At 41.3% G+C, this 22,261-nt stretch overlaps 1 protein-coding gene and 1 long non-coding RNA gene across 6 annotated transcripts in view; one reads left to right on the top strand and one right to left on the bottom strand.

The window, feature by feature from the left end:
• The window catches only part of trpm3 (transient receptor potential cation channel, subfamily M, member 3), a 356,841-nt gene that overhangs the window by 8,662 nt on the left and 325,918 nt on the right, over nucleotides 1-22,261 (bottom strand). For 2 of the 4 annotated variants that reach the window (XM_059025700.1, XM_059025706.1), the window contains exons 13-24: nucleotides 18,601-18,741; nucleotides 17,867-17,896; nucleotides 14,187-14,479; nucleotides 13,346-13,574; nucleotides 12,163-12,366; nucleotides 10,885-11,025; nucleotides 10,509-10,637; nucleotides 10,131-10,382; nucleotides 9,193-9,367; nucleotides 8,562-8,712; nucleotides 7,296-7,492; nucleotides 473-605 (exon numbers count right to left, since the gene is read on the bottom strand). In XM_059025700.1, the coding sequence (XP_058881683.1) occupies nucleotides 473-605; nucleotides 7,296-7,492; nucleotides 8,562-8,712; nucleotides 9,193-9,367; nucleotides 10,131-10,382; nucleotides 10,509-10,637; nucleotides 10,885-11,025; nucleotides 12,163-12,366; nucleotides 13,346-13,574; nucleotides 14,187-14,479; nucleotides 17,867-17,896; nucleotides 18,601-18,741 (2,075 nt within the window). The remainder of the gene's footprint in view (nucleotides 1-472; nucleotides 606-7,295; nucleotides 7,493-8,561; nucleotides 8,713-9,192; nucleotides 9,368-10,130; nucleotides 10,383-10,508; nucleotides 10,638-10,884; nucleotides 11,026-12,162; nucleotides 12,367-13,345; nucleotides 13,575-14,186; nucleotides 14,480-17,866; nucleotides 17,897-18,600; nucleotides 18,742-22,261) is intronic. The other 2 variants (XM_059025701.1, XM_059025708.1) reach the window with 1 other exon arrangement.
• LOC131737324 (uncharacterized) lies at nucleotides 1,173-15,418 on the top strand. Of its 2 annotated transcripts, none has more exons than XR_009328944.1 (3): nucleotides 1,173-1,251; nucleotides 7,340-7,486; nucleotides 15,283-15,418. It is a non-coding gene; the product is annotated as an uncharacterized LOC131737324 (long non-coding RNA). The 2 variants fall into 2 exon arrangements; XR_009328943.1 differs by lacking the exon at nucleotides 15,283-15,418 and adding an exon at nucleotides 9,225-9,272.

The following is a 22,261-nucleotide window of genomic DNA, read 5'->3' as shown; positions in this document are numbered from 1 at the left end:
GAGGCAAAACTGGCAGGGACTGTTTCTCCTCATTGCACTACAGCGAACCCTGCTGGCCAGGTGCCCAGTGAGCTCAAAAGCGGACACCTGTAGGGCTGGTCTTTGCCCTCCAGATGTTGGTAGGTCGCTGACATCTGCTCTCAAGGAAGCTGGAAGCTGGGATCAGAGGACGGCCACTGAACCTTCAGGTCTCCTGAGCTGTGTGGGGAATTGCTGCGATGAGGGGAAACAAATGTTTGGGCATTCTAAATTGGGGAGACAATTGGGTGTAAAATAATTGGGCACACTAAGTCTGACCATGAAGGATTCTTGTGAATGAAAAAATATATATAGTGTCGTATTATAACATATTAATGTATTGAATACCGTTGTTTATATATAGTAGACAGGAATACATAAACACATTAATAAAATTGCCATTTAATTACTGTATCTGTATATTTATTCTGAAAGTACTGTTCTGCACACAAACCTCTCAGACGTGACTCTGATTCTTTCATCATTTGAAGAGTTAAACAGGTCGTCCTTTTCTCTGAAGTACTCCTCAATACACTGCTCTTCAAAGTCATGCACCTTCTTGAGTTCGTCCTCTGTGATGAACAATTCTGTTTATAACAAAGAAATCCAAATGTCCATGGGTTTATTTATCAAAACAGTGGCGGACATTAATACTGTCATCCTAAAATAAATGAATACCATTTTACTGTATCTTTGTTGCAAATGGTAATAGTAATAAATGGTTCTATAAATAACCTCTGGGGAAAACCCCCAGCTAGATTAACATCACATTTAAGGGTTACGTAATTAAGATCCACAAAAGTTTAGATCATTAAAATAGACCCCCTAGTCTACATTTACTTACTGCTGTCTACTTAACAAATTGTTTTTTATTCTACTTTTTATTTCTGAGCATATCAGCAAACATGTAAGGTTTTGTGACAGAAAGACAATGATTCTTGGTGGTAAATCTCTCTCCCGACCTGTGAGGGCGCTAAGTAATGGGAACAGAGACTGACACTTCATTTCTAGGGTTAAAGGAAGTCGTCATTTAGAACGGAGGCTGAGCTTCGGTGCATTAACTCATCGACCCGGAAGGGAAATGATGTGGCAGCCGCGGATTGGAGGAGCGGCTGCAATCGTTTACCAAGGGGTCATGAGTGACAATATAAGTAGGGGACGAAGCGACATTCTGTTCCTTCGTTTTGGTTAGAGAACAACCTGGAAGGACCTGTGTTTTGTGTGGAGAAAATTGTGAGTGTTTTGTTTGTTTATTGTTGTGTCGGAATAATACTGTTTGTGATTATTTAGACGGCTAAACACGATCCAGGAGCTGTCGCTAAAAGCCAGCACAAACCTGGACAACACTGCACTGTGTTTGCACTAAAGTACAGTATTTTCATCACAAGCACTAGAGCACGCACTGTGAATGGGTGTTTGTGTTTGTGTATGTGTTACGTGTGGGTGAATTAAAATGGGACTGTTATTATTTCGGGGCCAACCCGCAGATTACAAATAAGCAATACATGCCGCTGTATTGCTCTCATTGACATTGTTATTATTTACTGTTGTTAGCCATCAGGCATTTGGATTACAAAATACAAGCATTAAATAACATGGATTATAATTGTCTGTCTGTTTATTGATCACCTGCACCTGCACACTGTTAACCACTTTGCCACACGTGGTGTCAGAACACGGGATCATGGACCACAGCTCACTGGCAGAGCTGCTGGAGGCGCTGGATAGCAGATGGGAGGCAGAGGAGAGAAGGAGAGAGGAGCGATTCACCGCGCTCATTGAGAGGGTAGGGCTGGCAATAATGCTACACCCTTCAGCAGCACCCGCAATGATGGCCCCGAAAGCTTGGGCATTGAAGATGACGGCGTAGGATGACACAGAGGCGTACCGAGAGTTCTGGGCCGAGCCAGCTGGGACCCTGCCTGATCGGGGAGGCTCAGGCAGCATACCAGGCACTGAGCAATGCGGACGCCGCCAATTACGACCTGGTGAAGCTGGCCATCCTCCGTCGCCTCAACATCACCGCAGAGACTCACCAAGTACGGTTCAGTGAGTATCCCCGGATACACGCCCCAGGGTGGCTGCGGAAAGGTTGCGTGACCACATGGTACACTGGCAGACCCCTGCCAAGAAGACCAATCTGCAAATGGGGAAGGCAGTGGTAGTGGAGCAGTTTTGCCATATGGTCGGCGCCGACACCCAGGCCTGGATACGGCGCCACAACCCCGACACCCTGGAGAAAGCTGTGACAGGGATAGTCACGGCTCCCGTTCCCCGTAGCAGCTGAGCACCTCCTCCTCTCCCACCACCACCAGCACCAGCACCAGCACCGGCACCGAGATCCAGACCTCTGAGACCGCCGACCCCAATGGGCCACCTTGCCTCCCCTTCATGGAGACCAAGGTTGGCCTCCAGCTGGGGTAGAGGTGCCATACCAGCAATGGGACAGATATCTAACCAGTGTGCCCTCTGTCCCCCTAACTTGTTTTAGGTGCAACCAACCGGGACACCTGGCCAGGTCATGCCCCGCTGCAATGGAGTGTGATGTGGCGGCGTGTAATTGGGCACCTGAAATAGGTAAGTGAGGGGAAAATGGTCAGGAGGGGACTTGTATTGTTAATGTGGTTTTAGGGAATGTGAATACCCACGCATTAGTGGACACAGGGTGTGAGCAGACCTTAATTAGGACAGCTATCCTAGGCGATGTGTCATGGAAGCCACAAGGTCATACCCCACCATAAAACCATATTTATCGGTAGGACCGATAAAAAGTCACCTCATAGTGGGGGTGGTGGAAAGGCTACCACACTCAGTTATTCTCGACCACACATGTAATCGTGGCAGAAAAAAAAGAAAGGGAAGTAATTGGTAATGTTTTTCCCTTTCAAACCAAAATGTTTTCCCCCCTTTTTCGTCCTAGAAAAACAAATAAAGAGAGACGGATAAGAAAATGGGAGGGAGCATTAATGAGACAAGGCTGGGGTTTGGTGGGAGAATGCTCCAATGGTAACAAACGGCAGTTAAAGGGGGTCAGAACGCAGTGTGACCGAGAGGGCGAGGTTACTGGGCCATCCAGGGCAGATGCTACTCTGGCCCCTCTCAATATACCGGACATGTGGCACTCAAGTGCGGGCATAGTGTGGGGCCAACATAATGACCCATCGCTAGTGCAAGCTTGGGGACAGATCCAGTCTATTGAAGGTAAGAATTTTGACGGCACTGGGGTGCTAGTATTTCCGCACTTCAGTATCAAGGGGCAATTACTGTATAGGGGAAACCCTGCCACGGGCACAGGACAGCATGTAACACAATTATTGGTTCCCCCATTTTGTCGGCCCGAGGTCATGAGGCTGGTGCATGATATCCCTTTTGTGGGGCACCTCGGAGCTGACAAAATAAGGGAACGGATATTGGCTCAATTCTATTGGGTAGGACTTCATACTGATGTGTCAAAATATGTAGTCACATGCCCCGACTGCCAGCGAGTAGCACCGGGTCGAGTGCGCCCCGCCCTTTTTGTTCCACTACAGATTATTTCCACCCCCTTTGAACGCATTGCAATGGACAAAGTGGGCCCTTTGCTGCCTTCTGATTCCGGGTATACACATATATTAGTGGTGGTAGATTATGCAACGCGATATCCAGAGGCAGTTCCATTGAGGTCCACTAGTGCCGCTGCAATAGCCACAGAGTTAGTGCAGATTATCGCTAGAGATTTTGACTGATCATGGAACCAACTTTTTGTGTAAAACGTTACAGCAAGTGTATAAAATATTAAAAATATGTCCCATCAGGACATCTGCTTATCATCCACAGATGGATGGTTGGTGGAATGATTTAATCAGACCTTGAAGCAGATGCTGAGAAGTTTTGTAACACAAGAGCAAAAACATTGGGCATCACTTCTTCCCTACCTCCTTTTTGCAGTGAGAGAGGTGACGCAGAGTTCGACAGGGTTCTCCCCTTTCGAGCTGTGTACGACCGACAGCCTCGCGGCATCCTCGATCTGTTGAGAGAGGGATGGGAGGAGCACAAAGGCTCGTCCAAAAATGTAGTGCAGCATGTGCTCCTACTAGGAGATCGGCTGGATTTGATCGGTTGTTTGACCCTGGACAACCTCAAACCGGCTCAGCACCGGCAACAGCAGCATTACAATAAACATGCACAAATTCGAACCTTTCGACCAGGAGACAAGTTGCTTCTTCCCTCCTCAGAATTGAAATTATGTGCTAAATGGCAGGGGCCATATGAAGTGATTCGGGCTATAGGAAAGGTGAATTATGAAATTAGACAGCCCGATCACGGTAATGAACGTGAAATTTATCATGTAAATGTATTAAAGCCTCTCAGGCAAGGGAGGCATTATTTATAGCCCCAGGCTATATAGAGGATGATTTAGGCCCGTGTCCAGAGACCCCTAGCACTAAAATCATTTCGATGGGGGAACAATTGGTTCCAGATCAGCAATGGGAGCTGCGTAAGCTTATTGAGGAGTTCAGCGATGTTTTTTCTGACTTGCCTGGCAGGACTAACTTGGTTGAATATGACATTATCTCTCCCTCAGGTGTCACAGTACAAGAGAGACCTTAACGGATCCTGGAAAGTTGATGAAGTGGCATTCGTAAAGGTATGGGACATGCTCGAACTTGGGGTGATTGAGCCTTCCAGGAGCGAGTGGTGCAGTCCATTTGTCATAGTGGCCAAGAAAGAGCACCAGCCGCTTCTGTGTCGACTTCCAGAAGGTAAACACTATTGCCAAGTTCGATGCATACCCTATGATGAACTTCTAGATAGACTGGGAAAGGTGAAGTTTATCTCCACTATGGACCTGACAAAGGGATATGGCAGATCCCCTTAACCTGCAGTTCTTGAGAGAAAACCACATTAGCCGGTTATTACTGCCGCTTTATCGGCAAGTGTGCCACAGTGGTTAACCCTTTAGTCGACCTCACCAAAAAGAGTGCTCCAAATTTAATTAAATGGTCAATAGAGTGTCAGGGGGCGTTTGATACTATTAACCCTTAGCGGCCCATTTATTCAGCACGTGTCAGGCGCGTCAGGTCCAATTTATTTTCACACGCGCAGTTTATTTTAGACGCGCTGTTTAAAAGTATATTTTTCACAGTAAAACAGGTTTAAAAGGCACTGCATATCAACAGGACACTCAGTACTGCATCTCCAGCCCTGCCCCACCCCTTGTTCGCTATATTTTTCAAATGCCTCTTAATACTAGTACATACCGATAAATCATCTCTTGATCACTCGTTTTATCACCAAACTCCTCAATAATGTGATCCAAGTCGTTATTTTATTACTATAACATCTAAAAAAAGCTCTGCAAATGTGATGTTCTTTGAACGCTGGATGCGGTAGCAGCTATCTTGTTTGTTAATGTCTGTGTTATCTATTTTTTTTTTCGGCTTCTCTCGGCTCCTATCGGTCTCACACGGCCATTGAATGGTTTTCTCAGCTTTTTCCGGAGAAAAAACGACTAGAGACCTGTTTTTTGCGTCTTTTTGATAATGTCGGACATGGTCCGACATTGGACCGGAAAGGGAAAATTGCGATGTCAGACCAGGTCCGACATAGGACCGCAAAAGGTTAAGCAAAGACTCTGCCAGGCCCCCACTCTTATCACGCCTGATTTCACCAAGAGATTCATCCTCCACACCGATGCGTCGGATGTGGGTTTAGGTGCGGTCTTGTCCCAAAAGGTTGACGGAGTAGGACACCCGATATTGTATATCAGTAAAAAGATGCTCCCTCGGGAGCGCAACTACTCAGTGGTCAAAAAGGAGTGTTTGGCCATTAAATGGGATACTTACTCTTTACGATACTACCTACTGGGACATTCATTTTATCTTGTCACAGACCATGCCCCACTCAAGTGGTTAAGCACAATGAAGGACATCAATAACTCGGTAGCATCTGGCATTGCAGCCTTTCATGTACCACATGGTACATTGTACGGGGAAAGACCACCAAAATGCAGATTATTTTTCCCGGAAGGGGGGAGTAATGGGAAAGGTAGATTCAGCCAAGTGTTCCTTTGGCTCCACTCTGAGTGGTGGGATATGAGACAGAAAGACAATGATTCTTGGTGGTAAATGTTCCTCCTGACCTGTGAGGATACTAAGTAACGGGAACAGAGTACCCTGGACTGTCCTGACACACTTCATTTCTAGGGTTAAAAGAAAGTCGTCAATTAGAAAGTGGGCGGAGCTTCGGTGCATTAACTCATCGACCCGGAAGGGAAATGATGTAGCAGCCACGGATTGGAGGAGCGGCTGCAATCGTTTACCAAGGGGTCATGTGTGACGGTATAAGTAGGGGACCTGTGAAAAAATTGTGAGTGTTTTGTTTGTTTATTGTCGTGTCGGAATAATACTGTTTGTGATTACTTAGACGGCTAAACACGATCCAGGAGCTGTCGCTAAAGGCCAGCACAAACCTGGACAACACTGCACTTTGTTTGCACTAAAGTACTGTATTTTCACCACGAGCACTAGAGCACGCACTGTGGACGGGTGTTTGTGTTTGTGTATGTGTTACGTGTGGGTGAATTCAAACGTTGACGTTGTTATTATTTACTGTTGTTAGCCATCAGGCATTTGGATTACAAAATACAACCATTAAACAACCTGGATTATAATTGTCTGTCTGTTTATTGATCACCTGCACACTGTTAACCACTTTGCCACAGCTTTGCAATATAATATTTAATCTGACATAGGTCTTGGACTAATGTTTATCAGATTAATTATGGTTTACAGTAAAAAAATAATCAAACCCTCCAATGAAAGTACTTGGTTTCAATTGTAACACAAGTTATTAGGTTCTTGCTCAGTACCTTTAAGCATAGTTCTAAGTTATAAATTTATGAAAACACTGCAAAATATTTCATGACAACCATGCGGTACCTTTTATTTAAGTGGTTGATTGAAATTTATTGGCCATGGAAATAAGATAGCATTTGAGACTGCTTCAATTTGAGTGTCAGCATTAGCTATAATGAGCATGCTCTACAGAAGACACGAACAGTACAAGGTATTGAGATTATCGATTTAACAACTTTGGTCGGTTTGGGCTTATATATTGGCATTGGATACTTTTTACCTGCGTTGAAAATGCAGTTCATTAATGCACCTCACTACTTAGACATGCTTAGCTGATACCTCTTAAGCTGCTGTGTTAACTTGAAAAAGAGTGAAAAGGGGTTCTCCAGTGTAAACAACCTCAGTGTTCTTCTGATTACCCAAAATAATGTGTTCACTCACTCAGTCCATAATCCCTCTCGTCTTGATCCTCATGCTTCCTCCAGCGGCAGCACAGATGTTGGCATACCATTGTCATGTGACTGAAGATGATCAGTGGGGGTGGCAAAACAGGCCTTTCGTGGAACGTCATGATGAGCTGATACCTCTGAAACTTCCACACCTGATTGGATATGGATTTGACTTCAAAAAAGGTATTACTGCAAAAAACAACAACAACACTTTACATAAGCGAGACATGGAGCCATAAGTAAAAATCTCAAGGAGCACCCCTTTCTACAAACATACAAATTATTGGTGTACTATGTACTAATTGGAGACTCTTAAAGGGATTCAATATTTAACAACAACATTCATTGTTTAGGGATGTTCAGGGATAAAGGACTACATTTTAATTAATGTACTAATAACTTTCAGAACCAATTTTTCTAAACTTCATCCCTTACCAACGTCATTTGATTTTACCAAATAAAAACGTTTGGCAAACTATGAACCTATAATAACTTAAAGAGTAAGTAGCGGGGTTCTGAAAAATAGTGTTACACATCCCCACGTGTTGTTACAACTGTTTAAATAACGTACCTTTAACTTTTCTTTTCATTGCTAACATCCTGACAACTTTTTACACTTATAACTTTAAAGTCTGTTTCATAGGTCTTTTCAAAATGTCCACTCTAGTGCACAGATAGTGTTAGGATTAACAGCCACATTGTCAAACAGGTAACACAGCAATATCGATCCATGATGTGGTACGGAACAGAAAAGCCAGAGCACTTGTTGTTATGTTTTTTTGTTTTTTTAATTGCTCTTCCTGCAGTGATTTAGGGGACAGATCTCAAACTCCAGGGCACTATAGTGGCCATTTTGAAAAGCGCTTTGAAACAGAAATAAAGTTATAAGTGTAAAAAGTTCTCAGGATATTTACAATGAAAAGAAAAATGACAGGTACATTATTTAAAAAGTTAACGCTATATTTTTCGGAACCCCGCTACTTACTCTTTAAGCTCCAAAGGGGGGGATAACCTTTCAAACACCTTTTCTAACATCTTATTAGTATAACAACATTCTCACAAGTACCTTATCATTTTGCTAAAGTTTATAATCTGGGCTTTAACTCAGAATTACATACATTTATATGATTCAATCTTCTGTAAAACAGTAGGATTATTAAATCTATAATTTATAATGTACAATGTACTGTTCTACTGTATAGAACCTAACTGCTGTTCATTTTAAAGACTACATCCAATGTAATGATTTTGGACTTACTTGAACACAGCTATTAAAAGGTTAACCAAAAGGATGTTTGCCACTAAGAGGTAACACGCCATGATGGCTGGAACGATCCATGCTCCTGTTTTACAAGGAGGCAGCTCCACTATACTACCATCCTCACTAGTTATGTTCTGTCCACATGGAGCTGCAAAGAAGAAAAACAGAAAGCATCCAGTGATTATTAACAAGGTATATGTGCATTACAACAACATTTTAATGACACAAGTGTAAGGCTAAGAAGTAAACATAATGTTTCATTTAACTCCCTTAATTACATGTTCTTGTTACACTATACTGCAGTAGCCTGATTCAACAGAGAACATTCAAATCAGCATAATATATGATATTGCATATGTGGCCTGACTTATTGTATATCCTGTATATTGATTCATGGCATCAAATGAAGAAAAAAACTTTTGATGTTTGAATTTAGCATTGCAATTGGCCTGGTAATTCTTTGATTCCATTGTCCAGAATGTCAGTGTGATGGTGTTGTCTGTGAGATTTGAAAAAGTTCTGTAGTATTGTGTTTTTCCTGTGGTGCATTGCTTATGAATCACCCTGTATATTACTGTTCAAAAACGTCTGATGTGTGACATGGTGATAAATGCAATGTATGGCTTACGGTCTATCTGGTCTGCAAACACTTCTCCATAGATCATCCAGTAGGGCATGTAGAATATATTCCTTGCCAGCATCCAGGAGGGGTCCTCGTTGGGATTGAGAATTGCTTGCCGTGCAACTCCAAAACTCATCAAGACCACCAGCATAATGATGACAAAATACATCATATCGATCATCTGCCAAAATGGAAATTGAAATTGGTGACAGATTTACAAAGCTTCATATTAAATACAACTTAAAAAGCTTTTTAATTAAACTGCGCATACGATTACATAACATATTTGCAGCGAAAAACAATATAAAGTATGATGACAAAGCAGTGGGTTTTCTTGCATGAAAGGCTTTTTGTGGACATATGCTCCCTCTAGTGGTGGAAATTGCAATTTGTGTAGATTCCAATGATGAATACCATGTGGAGGGTTTGGTTTTAAGTTTTTTGGGTTTTTTTCCCCCTGTACAGCCGTTTTTTTACCCAATGTACCCCCCCCCCCCCCCCCCAGCACCCCCCACCCCCCATATGGATTTTTGTAATAAGGGTTAAATGGAAATGTCGACAAGAAAAGTTATTTTAATCTGACAGGTCAATTCAGTAATATTGTTTTAATATCTACTATAAATCATGCAGATGTTCTTAATCCATCATCAAGAAGATTCTTTCTGACATATTATTTGTTAAGTGTATCTAAAATATATCTGTGTATCTGTGTTAACAGATTCAAGTTGTTTAAATTTAGAGTTTTAACCCCATTTAAAAAAATAAAAAGGAGCGAAAATAAAACCTGAAAAAAGGATTCCTATGAATAACTACTGGTGACGGCTGTGAATAGGATCTCATAAAGTTTCACTTGCTAGACTCTATACGCAATGATTGAGAAGTAAAACTGGTACTACAGCTACTGTAGGCTAGAAAAATTGCATTTCAGACTGTGATGCACTTACCATCTTTCCTATCATCATGACATAGGGACCCAAATACTTATTGACTCCAAAAATGTCCAGCAAACGAATGTACCAGTAAATGATGTTGACACAGTAGATGACTCTGCCATAGCTCATGAAAGGGGGTTCTTGTAGTCGCAGCACCAACCCCACAGAGAACAGAAGAATAGCCATGAGGTCAGTGATGTTCCAGTACTCCTGCAGCCACACCTTCACTTTCTGCAACAGCTTCCCAGGCTCAGACATGAGGATCTGTGGAACACATATACACATATTGAAATTACACCAAAGGAGGAAAAAGTCAGGATACAGAATACCCTGGCCCTCGACTGTGCTAAGACACTTTTTCAGGAAGCACTTTGTTTTCTTTTATATTACCTCTCTCATCTTCTCTATTCCCAGTGTAAAAATGTAGGCAATAACAATCCACTCCTGAGAAGAAGGCCAAATGTCCATCTTCACAAGAACAATGTAGTTGTACAGCATCAAGTAGCCAACGTATGCCATCTAGATGAAAAAATAAGTCATGCTTTATCTGAAGTAACATCAATGTTCATTCAAAGAACACAAAAATGAATGCAAATTAAAAACTTTTTTTACTAAGCTTATTGTTATGAACAACTAATGATACAGGATAGCAAAGCAGAGCACATTGGTCTATACAGGTATCAGCAATATGATATATCACTGTCTTCAGACTGGTGCCTCTGTTTTGTAATGGAGCTTGACTGTATTAGAACCTTGAAATACTCACAGTATGAAAACAAAACTTGACAATGGGCGCATTGTAAAACTCATAGATTTTTCTTCCAAAGGGTATTAGCCTTTGCCTGCTCTGGACATCCTCTACAACTTTTTTTCTGGAAGACTCCTTATTTACTTTTCCCAGCATTGCCTGAAAAAGTGGAAGAAGGATAAAGGGGGGGAGAGAAAAAGAGGACTGAGTTTTCAAATATAAATTTGGAACATTAGAAAACTGCACTACAGTACTTTCCATTTTGTTGAAAGTTATATTTCTGTGTTATGATATTGCAGGTGACTAAATGCATGGTAAAAATCTCACCAGCTCCAGATTATTGTAATTTCAGTCTATCTTTTATGGTTCAGTTTTACAGTGGTTTAAGAGAACTGAAGTGTGCAATGAGGTTGAAGCAATTTCCAAGACAAAAACAAAACAAAAAACGTTTTTTTTTTATATAACTAAGAAGTAAAACAATATGCACATATTAGATATTTTATATATTGCAAAGGCACTGTTTGGTTTAAATTGAAATCAAAGGTTGTTGGAAGATTGTCTTGGGTTGCCTAAATGTGATTTGTTGTGTAGACAATAGGTGCATTGTAAAACTCAAGTAGTCATTGAGAATATTTATCCACTATTGCCATGCCAGTACTAGCTATGCTTCACCAGTTAAATGTCAGACTTGGGGACAATTATTTAGTCATTGTAGAAAAGACAGTATGTATCAGTTATATGTAACAAGTGCATAATGACAACAAAAAAGAAAGATATCAAGTACTGCAATAACATTTTCCAGGAGTGTGCAATGCAGATCACACTGTATGTTGTCCTATTGTACAGTCCCTTTAAATGTGGCAATGTGAACTGAATTAAAATACAGTACAGTACCTCAGCCTTTTGTTTGCAGTGTTTGCTATAGATTTAGAAAAAACAAACAGACAAGCAAAGAATAAAACAAACAAATAAACATTGCAAGCCACATATAATTTTGGGAAGAAGGGGGATTCTTTCCAAGCCTAAAACAACTTGTTTGGTTGATTTAAATTAACACTAATTGCTTCAGTATCTAAACTTAGTATCTATACTTATTACTGTTAAGCTGTTTATTCAGCTATAGTTTATTTATGGTGCCAGTTTATTGGTAATCTGTAGAAAACAGCACATTCTGCATTTGTTTTTTTTTTACGTTATGCTATCTAAACCACAACCCAGTCTAGACAGATACCCGGGTTCAGCCACCCTATTGCTTAGAAGCCGAGGGGTAAAGGGGGCTGAGGTGGGTGCTCTCACCACGGAGTTGTACTTCGTCCCACAGTATGATCTTACTGTGAACTCCATGTCCTCTTCTTCCTTCTCCTTCACTGGCTTCTCAGTCTCCTCTGTCTCCTTCTCCTGGAGGTAGGCCTCTTGATCCTGGGGCACGTATGACATCTCATCCTTGTTCTTGAACTCCAGGTTCAGGATCGAGGGTGGCAACAACAGTCCAAGGATGACCTGTGCAAGTGACAAAGTGAAAAATAAATAAATATATAACGCATGAAATACAGTAGCAGATCAATTAAATGTGTTAGATATTTTTAATATTAATATATGTTAAAATGTTTATAAAATCAATAGTTTTTCAAATTATACTCAAAATGTCTATTAGAGGCTAAGAGTCTTTGTGAAATATTTGCAGAAGATTTGTGAAAATTCAATGCAGTTACTGTGTTCACCGTGTGTGACAAACAGACAGAGAAGATCAGTGCATAAATCCACACTGAAACAAAGAATGTTTCATTCGTAAAAACAATAAAAAATAATTAAGTCCCATGGTGAAATACCAGTATAGGCACATAAAATCCAGTCTACACATTTAAGAAAAACTGAAGTGCAATTGTATGATATTTAATCTAAGAGTTCAAGGCTAGAATACGAATAAACAGACAGAGCAACTTGGGCAATGTCAGAATGGAAAAGCATTTGCAGAAGACAGTGACTGATTATTGCATTGGGATTGTGTAATAATGCAGACTGGTCTGAACTAATCAGGAGTTTAAGATACATTTTAGATTAGCGTCCATAATAACCATTGATCTGCAATAAAAGAAAGAAGTCAGTAATTGGGTAGCAAAGTATTATAATGGCCCTCAATTAGTCATAATGTTTCTCTGTTGAGTATTAATATACAAATGGGTGTGCTGCTTTGTGAGTATGCATATGTTCCAGTATGCTTCTGTAGCAACAGTCAGGGCAGATTGCAACATGTAGCCTGAACAGGAAAAGGGGACTTATACCCATACCTTGATGTTTAGAAAACAATACATAAACATAATGCACAAGTTTAAAACAGTAACGGCTAGTGTTGTATTATGGGCTATTGTTATTAGCACTAATCTTTTTGTACCTTTACATTAGATATGGAAGTCAAAGATTAGTGTTAATAGAGGACTGTTAAACCAGCCATATGTTGAATGAGGACCCCTGAGCTTACCTTCAGTCCAGAGTTTTTCCTCATGCGCAGTCTCCCCATCCACATATCTGTGAGCAGCATCTGGCTGCAGGTGTGGGCGATGAAGTCCCTGTGCTTGGCTGCCACAGCCAGCTGGAGGCAGGTGGCATTGCTCCAGTTCTTCAGCTCATAAGTCAACAGTTTCATGGCCAACTGCTCATCCTGTTTGTAGGACTGGTCCAACAGCTCCACTGCCAACTGAGCAAACTCCCTGCAGGACACACATGCCAGTTACTTAGTGTGTCTGTTGTATTTATTATTATTTACTGTATTCTGTTGTATGCCATTCTTATTTACTGTATTCTGTTTGCACATTTTGACTCCAACAACTAAGAAACACAGACAAGAAAAGTGTTTATTGTAGGAAGCTGTTGGTTTTTCACTATTTGCTAAAAAAATAAATAAAATCTCTATCAGGAAAAGTAAATATGGAAGAAATAATTAAAATGAATGAAAGAAAAATCTCAGGTGGTGCAAAAAAAGTAATTAGGTGGGAAATCATGGTGATTAGAAAGCAGAAAAGAACAACAACATTCAGCCTGGGAAATGTGTGCACCATGTAAACATTTCTGGAAAAAAACAACTTGGTAGGTACCTCTACAGTTCACATGCCAAGATGGGCATTCTTACAAATTGACCTGATAGGATTAGAAGTTGTTCCTTAAATACAATAATCAGATTAATTTTTTTTTCTCTAGCTACAATCACTTTAATACTCCAGGTTTTTCTGCCATTCAAAATAAAGGCAGTAATGTAATGGCCGCTTAGTTGAACTGCCCTTGAATATCACCTGTCTGTCTGAGATGTGTACATGCACACCAACCTGGAATTGTAGTTCAGCTCCTGTGATATGTCATCTACCATATCATTCTCTGATGCCTCGTGCGCCATGGCTTTGCACAGCTTACATGCCACCAGGGCCTTGGCCATGGCCTCCTCACCATGCTGCCAGAAGAACTGGGCCATCTTTTGCCGCTTCATCAACACAGCCCACACCATGAGCTCGTGGAAGGGAAAGGGGAAGTGGTTAATCTCTGGGTCATCCAAGTCAATGTCCACCTCCTCTTCTCCCTTCCTGGTAGTCTTCTGCCTGTCTCTTCTCATAGGCATGTCATCCTGAGAAAGACATGCAGAGTTACATTTATAGCTGCTTCTGGAACTTTGAAGGCTACGCGTTAACATATCTGCTATCTTAACACATTATCAAGCCCATAATGCTCACTGGAAATGTATTGGCATAATGAGACCCATTCATTCATGCTGAGAAATATCAATCTTTTTCAAATGACGCAAACATATTAAATAAGGAAGATATATTGTAATGATCAAAACAGCTGTTGTTTTAAGGGGTACACGTAGTTCCATTACAATATCAAAGACTTCTTGTGTAGATCATTTTGGTTTAAATGTGCGTAAAAGTGAAATAGGGTACAAACTGCAGATTGCCTATCAGAATCATTATAAAAACTTTTGTCATGAAAAATATTTTAATTTAAAATGCATATAATGGATATTTGTCTACTTATGCTGTAAAACGTGTGCAAATATGATTATGAATACCCTGGACCCTAATAATGGAGAGGACAATGAGATCATCTATGTGACAATCGATATTTACTGTATTATTTGGATTTGTAGCTCAGTGCCATCTGGCACTAACGCTGTGAGGAAAATTAACTAAAAGAGAAGGATGTTGTTCTCTGATGACAAACACTATGTTGAATATTTAACTTTAAACCTTGAGAACTTACGTATATTTGATGTAAAATATTTTTTAAAAGTACATTGCTTACAGTAAATATTTTTTAAGACAATGTAAAATAGTAAATACCTTCTTTTTTAATAATGCATTATTACCAAATTTGAAAATGCAACCCATTTACCAATCAAAATCCTCTATTTCCACCTGCCAAACCTAGAAACAGTACCAAGCTACTAAACCCTGGAGGCGAGGCCCAGCCTGTGGAGTCTCTGCCTGGACGTGCTGTGCTCCTGACCAGTAGGCGTTGCTAAAGCAGGATGAGGTGAACTATCCTCAGCTGATTTTCCTCCCTAATCTTGCTGGATCGCAAAGGCCGATGCAGCACGCCCTGTGGTCCCGAAAAACAAAATTATCAACTCATCATGAACAGGATTTGACCCATGCTAGCATGAAACAGCCAACACTCCACACAGTATTGCTTTTACCAGGTGAGCCCTATCTTACCCCCCCTCCCACATGAACACATACCGCCTTCCTGCCACCCACCCTTACTCTCAACTTTCACGCCACTATCTGACTCTGACTCTTGCTCTTACTCATGGACTTCCCTGGATCCCCTTTCTACTCACTTCTTCCAATCCATTGCCCTGGCTTTTCTTCCTTTTATCTCCTCTGTTATTAACAGCTCTCTGCTCTCTGGCTCCCTTCAAAACTGCTCACGTCACTCCCATTCTTAAGAAACCTTCTCATGACCCTTGTTCCACCAAGAACTATCACCCTGTCTCTCTCCTCCCATTCTTCTCTAAAACTCTCAAGCAATCTATCCACTGCCAGCTAGCATCCTTCCTCACAGAGCACTTTCTGCTTGACCCTCTTTAATCTGGGTTCCGTCCTGCACACTTGACGGAAATCACCCTCCTCTCTGTAACTGACTCTCTCCTCGGGCTGCCCCTCTCCTCCAGTCTAATTCTCCCTGACCTCTCCTCTGCCTCCGACAGTGTTGATCATGCTATTCTCTTCTCCTCTCTCTCTGACCTGTGGCTCTCAGGTACTGCTCTTGCCTGGTTTTCCTCCTGTCTCTAACCGCTCTTCCAGGTTTCCTGACGTGGCTCTTTCTCTTCTCCTCACCCCCTTTACAGGTGTACCCCAAGGATGTGTCCTGAGACCCTTCCTGTTCTCACTCTACACATGCTCGCTAGGTACTCCCACCTCCTCTTTTTTGTCTTCTCCTACCACATTTACACTGATGATTCCCAGATCTTCCTCTCCTTTCCCTCCTTTGATTCCCACATCTCCTCCCGTATCTTTCAGTTATCTCAACTTGGACACATTCACATCACCTCAAACGCAACCTCTCTAAATCTAATCTCCTCTACTTTCCTTTTGCTTTCTCTCCCTCCTCAGTCTCCCTTGACTCTATCACTCTTTCTCTATCTACTTCTGCCTAGGTGTTACTCTTGACTCTTCCTTTGCCATCTCCTCCCTGTCACATACTTGCTGCATCTTTCTTAACAACATTTACAGAATCTATCCTTTTCTCACTACTTATTCCACTCAACTCGCAGTCCAAGCTCTTGTACTCTCCATATTGCACTACTGTAACTCTCTCCTTGCTGGTCTCTCTGCTTTGGCTAACCACCCCCTTCGGCTCATTCAAAATTCTGCTGCTCAGGGCTTGGCGCATCCAGTAAAGACGCCGGTTCGAGTCCCGGCTATTGCACTGCTGTCCGTGGATGGGAGCTCCCAGGGAGCAGTGCACAATTGGCCGAGCGCCGCCCAGGGGGTGGCGGGGGGGCGGTGGCTTAGGTCAGCCATGGTGTCCTCAGCTCACTGCGCACCAGCGACCCCTGTGGTCTTGCAGGGCGCCTGCGGGCTTGCCTCTAAGGTGCCCAGAGCTGCGTTGTCCTCCGACGTTGTAGCTCTGAGGTGGCTGCATGGTGGGCCTGAAGTGTGTAAAAGAAGCAGCCGACTGACGGCACACGCTTCGGAGGACAGCATGTGTTCATCTTCACTGCTCCCGAGTCAGCGAGGGGGTGGTAGCAGTGAGCTGAGCTTAAAAATAATTGGCTATTCCAAATTGGGGAGAAAATGATAAAAACAATTGGCAACTACTAAATTAAAAAACAAAATTCTGCTGCTCATCTTGTTTTCTCTCAACCTCACTACTCTCATGCTACCCCTCTGCTTCACACTCTGCACTGTCTACGCATCTCTGCTCACATTCAATTCAAGATCCTTTGTCTTGTGTACTGCTCTCTTCACCACACTGCTGCCTCCTACCTCCAATCCCTTGTGTCTCCCTACACCCCATCTTGCCCTCTCCACTCCTCCTCTACTGGTGGACTGGTCATGCCTTCTCTCCACTCTCCATCCTTCAGTGCCCGCTCCTTTTTTCTAGCCCCTCTGTGGTGGAACTAGCTACTGGAGAACTTCAGGACTGCTCTGTCTCTCACTTCCTTCCGCCGCCTGTTTAGACTGCACTTGTAGATCTCTTGATCTACCCCTCCTACTATGTACTGCATTCACCTGGCCTAAGCACCATGTTACTGGATTCACAGCTGATGCACTATTGCACTACTATTAGTCATTGTAGATACACAGTTTTAATCTTAACTTGTTACTTCTTATCTCATATTGTATTCTAGTAGTGCTTGCACTTTCTTAAACTATACTGTAGTTAAATATTGCTTTTGCACTGTAATCTTGTATGTATTGCCCTATAACACCTGTAGGTTGCCTTGGATAAAAGGCATCTGCCAAATTAACTAATAATAAATATAATAACAATACACTTCACATACCTCCATTCCTAGTAGTTTTAGAGCTTTCGGCTGCAGTAAACAAATAAGGGAAGTTGAGATTAGAAGTCTGTATTGCTTTGTTCGCTTATACTTAACTGTGCACAACAAAATTACTTATATTACGTAAGTCACTACACAAACATGTTTAACTTGTCTTTTATTATACTGTATGGAAAATATTCATAGCTCCACACCACTGCATCGCTTCAAGAAAGTAAAGTTTAATGGTAGCACCTTGGAGGCCTCACTGATTCAAAAGCAAACAAGTATGAACTATGAATTTATATGACTTTCATATTGAGTAAAGATCTATTAATGACATGCCATATTTATTCAATCTCTTTGTCAACATTAATCATCAATTAACAGGCACCCATTTCTAATGTATAAATGGAAACATTGAGTTTCTCAAGCAACCAGTGCAAAGGAATGGAAGGAGCCGTTGGCATGTTACAAAAGACAGAGAGAGATGGTATGTGGTGGAAGGGAGGTTAAGGACAGGAAGTACCAGTATAAGTTTAATTGTTCTATGATGTTATGTATGCCTTTTAGGTTCAACATAAGTCAGGGGCAAGGACTAAAGGACACCAGATTTAGTGCTAAAAAAGAAGATCCAATTTCTGTAAAAGGTATTTAAACTGTACAGAAACAGAATAACAATAGTTTGACAGTGCTGCCCCAGAAATAACCACATTTTAGAACACTGACAGGAAATATTAATCTACTACACTTACCCTCTTGGGCCCAAAGAGATTGTGATAGAGAGTTCTAAACCTCTTCCTTGTGTAGTTGCAGCGATATGCTCCACCCATCAAGTACTCGATCACAAGGCCAATGTCTATCAGACTGATGCGGTAATCTGGAGGAAGGTTCCCCTAAACAACGATAAACAATTCAGACAAACCTGACTTCCATAACTATCTGCTTATGTTTAACTAGTTTGAGTACATCATTAATAAAGAAGTTTTTAGGTGAATCACCTTGAAATAGATCCAATAAACTCTGGATATTCTTGATTGGAAAGAACACATTTGGTAAATAGTAAAATAAAAGTGAATACAATGGAACCCTGTTGAGATCTCTTGACTGAATAGAACGTTGACATGCTGACATTTGATTATAGAGACCAGGCTCTTACTAGCTGGCCTGTTGGTCAAATGACAAAATGTCAACTTTCTAATCAGTCAAGAGATCTTGCATAGTAAATTAATCCTCATAGTTTAAAAAAAGCCAAAAGCTGATTTTTCAGTAATAATGTTTTCACTAGCACCAGAATTAATTTCATTCAAATGTCTGTTTTATTTTCGTAGAAAAAAAAAAGATGGCAAAACAAGTAGCAAACAGTACAATACTTCCTCCATGCCTGACCCGCCTATCAGGAAACTCCATATGATTGGTTGTTTACTATTTCCTTGTATGCTTCTATCATTAGAATGTTGTTTGGTGAATCAGAGCCAAGAGATACAAGGCCTTGTAGAAGAAGCAACGCCTGGTGGAGCACATAAAATGAGAGACTATAGGAGTGAATGAGTTGTCACTGATAACATTGTCCAGTTCAAAAAAGTTACATTCTTCTCAGGAGCATGCGTGATGCAATTTTTTTTTGTTTTTGTGACATGCCTACAAAAATTGGACCTACCATTTTCTGTAAATTCATTAACTTATACTTTATTATGTACATTTGGTTTTATCCATTGTATTATATATCGACCAAAACTTAATTATATGTTATTTAGATTTTTTTGGGGGGTGGGGGGGTTCAAACATCAGAATTATTTTATCAGACTCGCGGTATAGTAACGACAGCTTTAGTAGCAAGTGATTTATTAATAACATCAATCCGATAAGGCTTCGAAATTGAGTCGATGAGGTTGTTAATGAATGAATTTCCTGTTAAAAAGCTTAATTGTCACAGGTCACGTACATCACTTACTGTCTCAATGACTAGATAAGGGGAACTTGTTAATCAAAATGCATGTTAACAAGATCAAGAAAAATGAATGGAAGCATAATTCACTGTGATGGAAACTACTAGCATACAGGCAGACTGCTGCCACCAGAGAGCAGCAGCCAAATGGAAATAAAAAATAATGGGAATATCTATGTTTTCTAAGTGCAAATTAACTCCTAATAAATTATGACAATTGACACGGATTTCCTTTTAAATTCCCATGCAAACAAAAGAAATAGTCGCCAGAAGCACTGCTTGTTAAGATATTAACATTATTTCATAAATCAACATTAGCACGGGTATTTAATAACGAAATAGGCACAACGACCACTTGAAAATGCCAAAATCAATGCTACATACCGATTTGTTGATTAACATTGGAGTTACCTACATGACCATTGAATGCAAATACTGATTAGAATATATCATGTTGAGATTTTGGAGTTAATATTAAGTTAATTTGATTAGCCTTACTATGTTATAGCTAGCTATTTTGTGTTATATAAGTTTTGTATTTAGATGGAGTGCTGTATTGTGGTTCAAAGGGAACAGTAAAAGGTGGTGAAAACAAAGGAGCAGGGCAGGGAACTGTCCAAAGAACTCTCCCATGGGAGGGCATCGTGGAGTTTTCGAGACAAAACAAATGCTTTGTCATCCAGATATTACTGGCCAGGAACGTGTGTTAATATCACAGAATGGGTAAGTAGATTTATGATTCTCAGAAAGATCACGTACATTTAATGTGCTTTGAGAAATACATATCAACCATTTAAAAATGTCATAATACACATGGGTAGCAATCTTTGGTTAGTAATATACTTTTTTTTTCATATTTAAGATTGTTATGTGTGACATATGTCAGAAGAATGGTAAGCTGTTTATGGTCGAATCAGCACTGCAGAGTATTCAAGTAAGTTTGAATAATAATTAGTTTTATTTCTCTTTGAAGGTATCATCAGTATGGGAATTGGCTGAGATTGATTTGCTGGAACATTTCCACAAACCGCAGATGGATACCAGTATATACTGACTGCTACTGACTATTTCTCCAAATGGATTGAAACCTCCCCACTGAAAAAAAAAATGCAAAGGAGGTTGCCAATAATTTGTGCACTTTAATTTACAGACACAGCTGTCCTGTCCGAAACCAATCTCAGATCAAGGAAAGATTATTTAAATATGGGAATAAAAGTTGTTAGTGACATTTGGATGATACACTGCATTTCAGTATGGAAACACTACAGGGTACAATCCAAAATTATTTATCACAACACTAAGTTTATGCCATTTTCTGGTTGAAGATAAAACAATAGTCAATTCAGGAATCCACACATACTCTAAAATCTCCTTTACTGGTGCCCAGTCAAAATCAATAGTAAATTACACACATTAACAGCGTAGGCTCTTGCACATGCAAAGTATTTGTGACATCCCCTGAAAACTCTCGCTTGCTCCTCTCTTCCTTCTCTTCTACACTTACCTCTGCCAAACATTCCTACTTCCACTCTGTCATTCAGTCTTCCACTAATAATCCCCGTAAACTTTTTTCTACCTTCTCCTCTGTCCTTAGCCCCCCTTCCATATTCCTCTATCTCAGCTGATGACTTTGCCTCCTTCTCCAAAATCACAGACATCCGGGCTGCTGCCCCTGCTCTACTCACTTTCATCTCCTCTCTTCTCAACACATCTCTGCTCTCTGGCTGGTTCCCCACTGCCTTCAAACAGGGCTGCATCACCCCCAACTTAAAAAAATCCCTCCCTTGTTCCCTCATCCCTCCAAAACTACCACCCTGTCTCCCTTCTCCCATTCCTCTCTAAAACCCTTGAGCAAGTCGTACATCGCCAGCTCTCTGCTTTCCAGTCAACATATTCTCTGCCCGGCACACTCTACTGAAACTGCTTTTCTCTCTGTCACTAACTCTCTACTCTCTGCCCGTGCCACCTCCCTATCCTCTGTCCCAATTCTCCTTGACATCTCTGCAGCCTTTGACATGGTCAACCACTCTGTTCTCATGCCCTCCCTCGCTGACCTTGCCTGGTTCTTCTCCTACCTCGCTCACTGCACGTACCGGGTGTCCTGGCATGGCTCACCCTCTGTCGGATCCAATTCAAAACTCTTGTACTTGCCTATTGCTGTCTTGACCTTTCTGCTCCCTCCTATCTCCAACCTATCATTTCTCCCTACACCCCCTCTTGCCCCCTCCACTCCTCCACCAGGGCAGATTATCTGTAACCCCCCTCTGCTCCCCCGCATCCAGAGACCACTCCTTCTCCACCCTTGCCCCTCAGTGGTGGAACAACCTACTCACAGATATCAGGACAGCTCAGTCCCTGACCACCTTCCGGCACCTTCTCTACATCTGTTCAGACAGCATCAGTAAACCTCACAACTCGTGACTCTACTGAACTATATGACACCCAATTGTACCAGTACTTGCATCAGC

The sequence above is a fragment of the Acipenser ruthenus genome, chromosome 1, assembly GCF_902713425.1.
Source record: "Acipenser ruthenus chromosome 1, fAciRut3.2 maternal haplotype, whole genome shotgun sequence".
NCBI classification, from domain to species: domain Eukaryota; kingdom Metazoa; phylum Chordata; class Actinopteri; order Acipenseriformes; family Acipenseridae; genus Acipenser; species Acipenser ruthenus.
The sequence above is the reverse complement of the archived record's forward strand: the minus strand, read 5'-3'. Positions and strand labels throughout refer to the sequence as shown.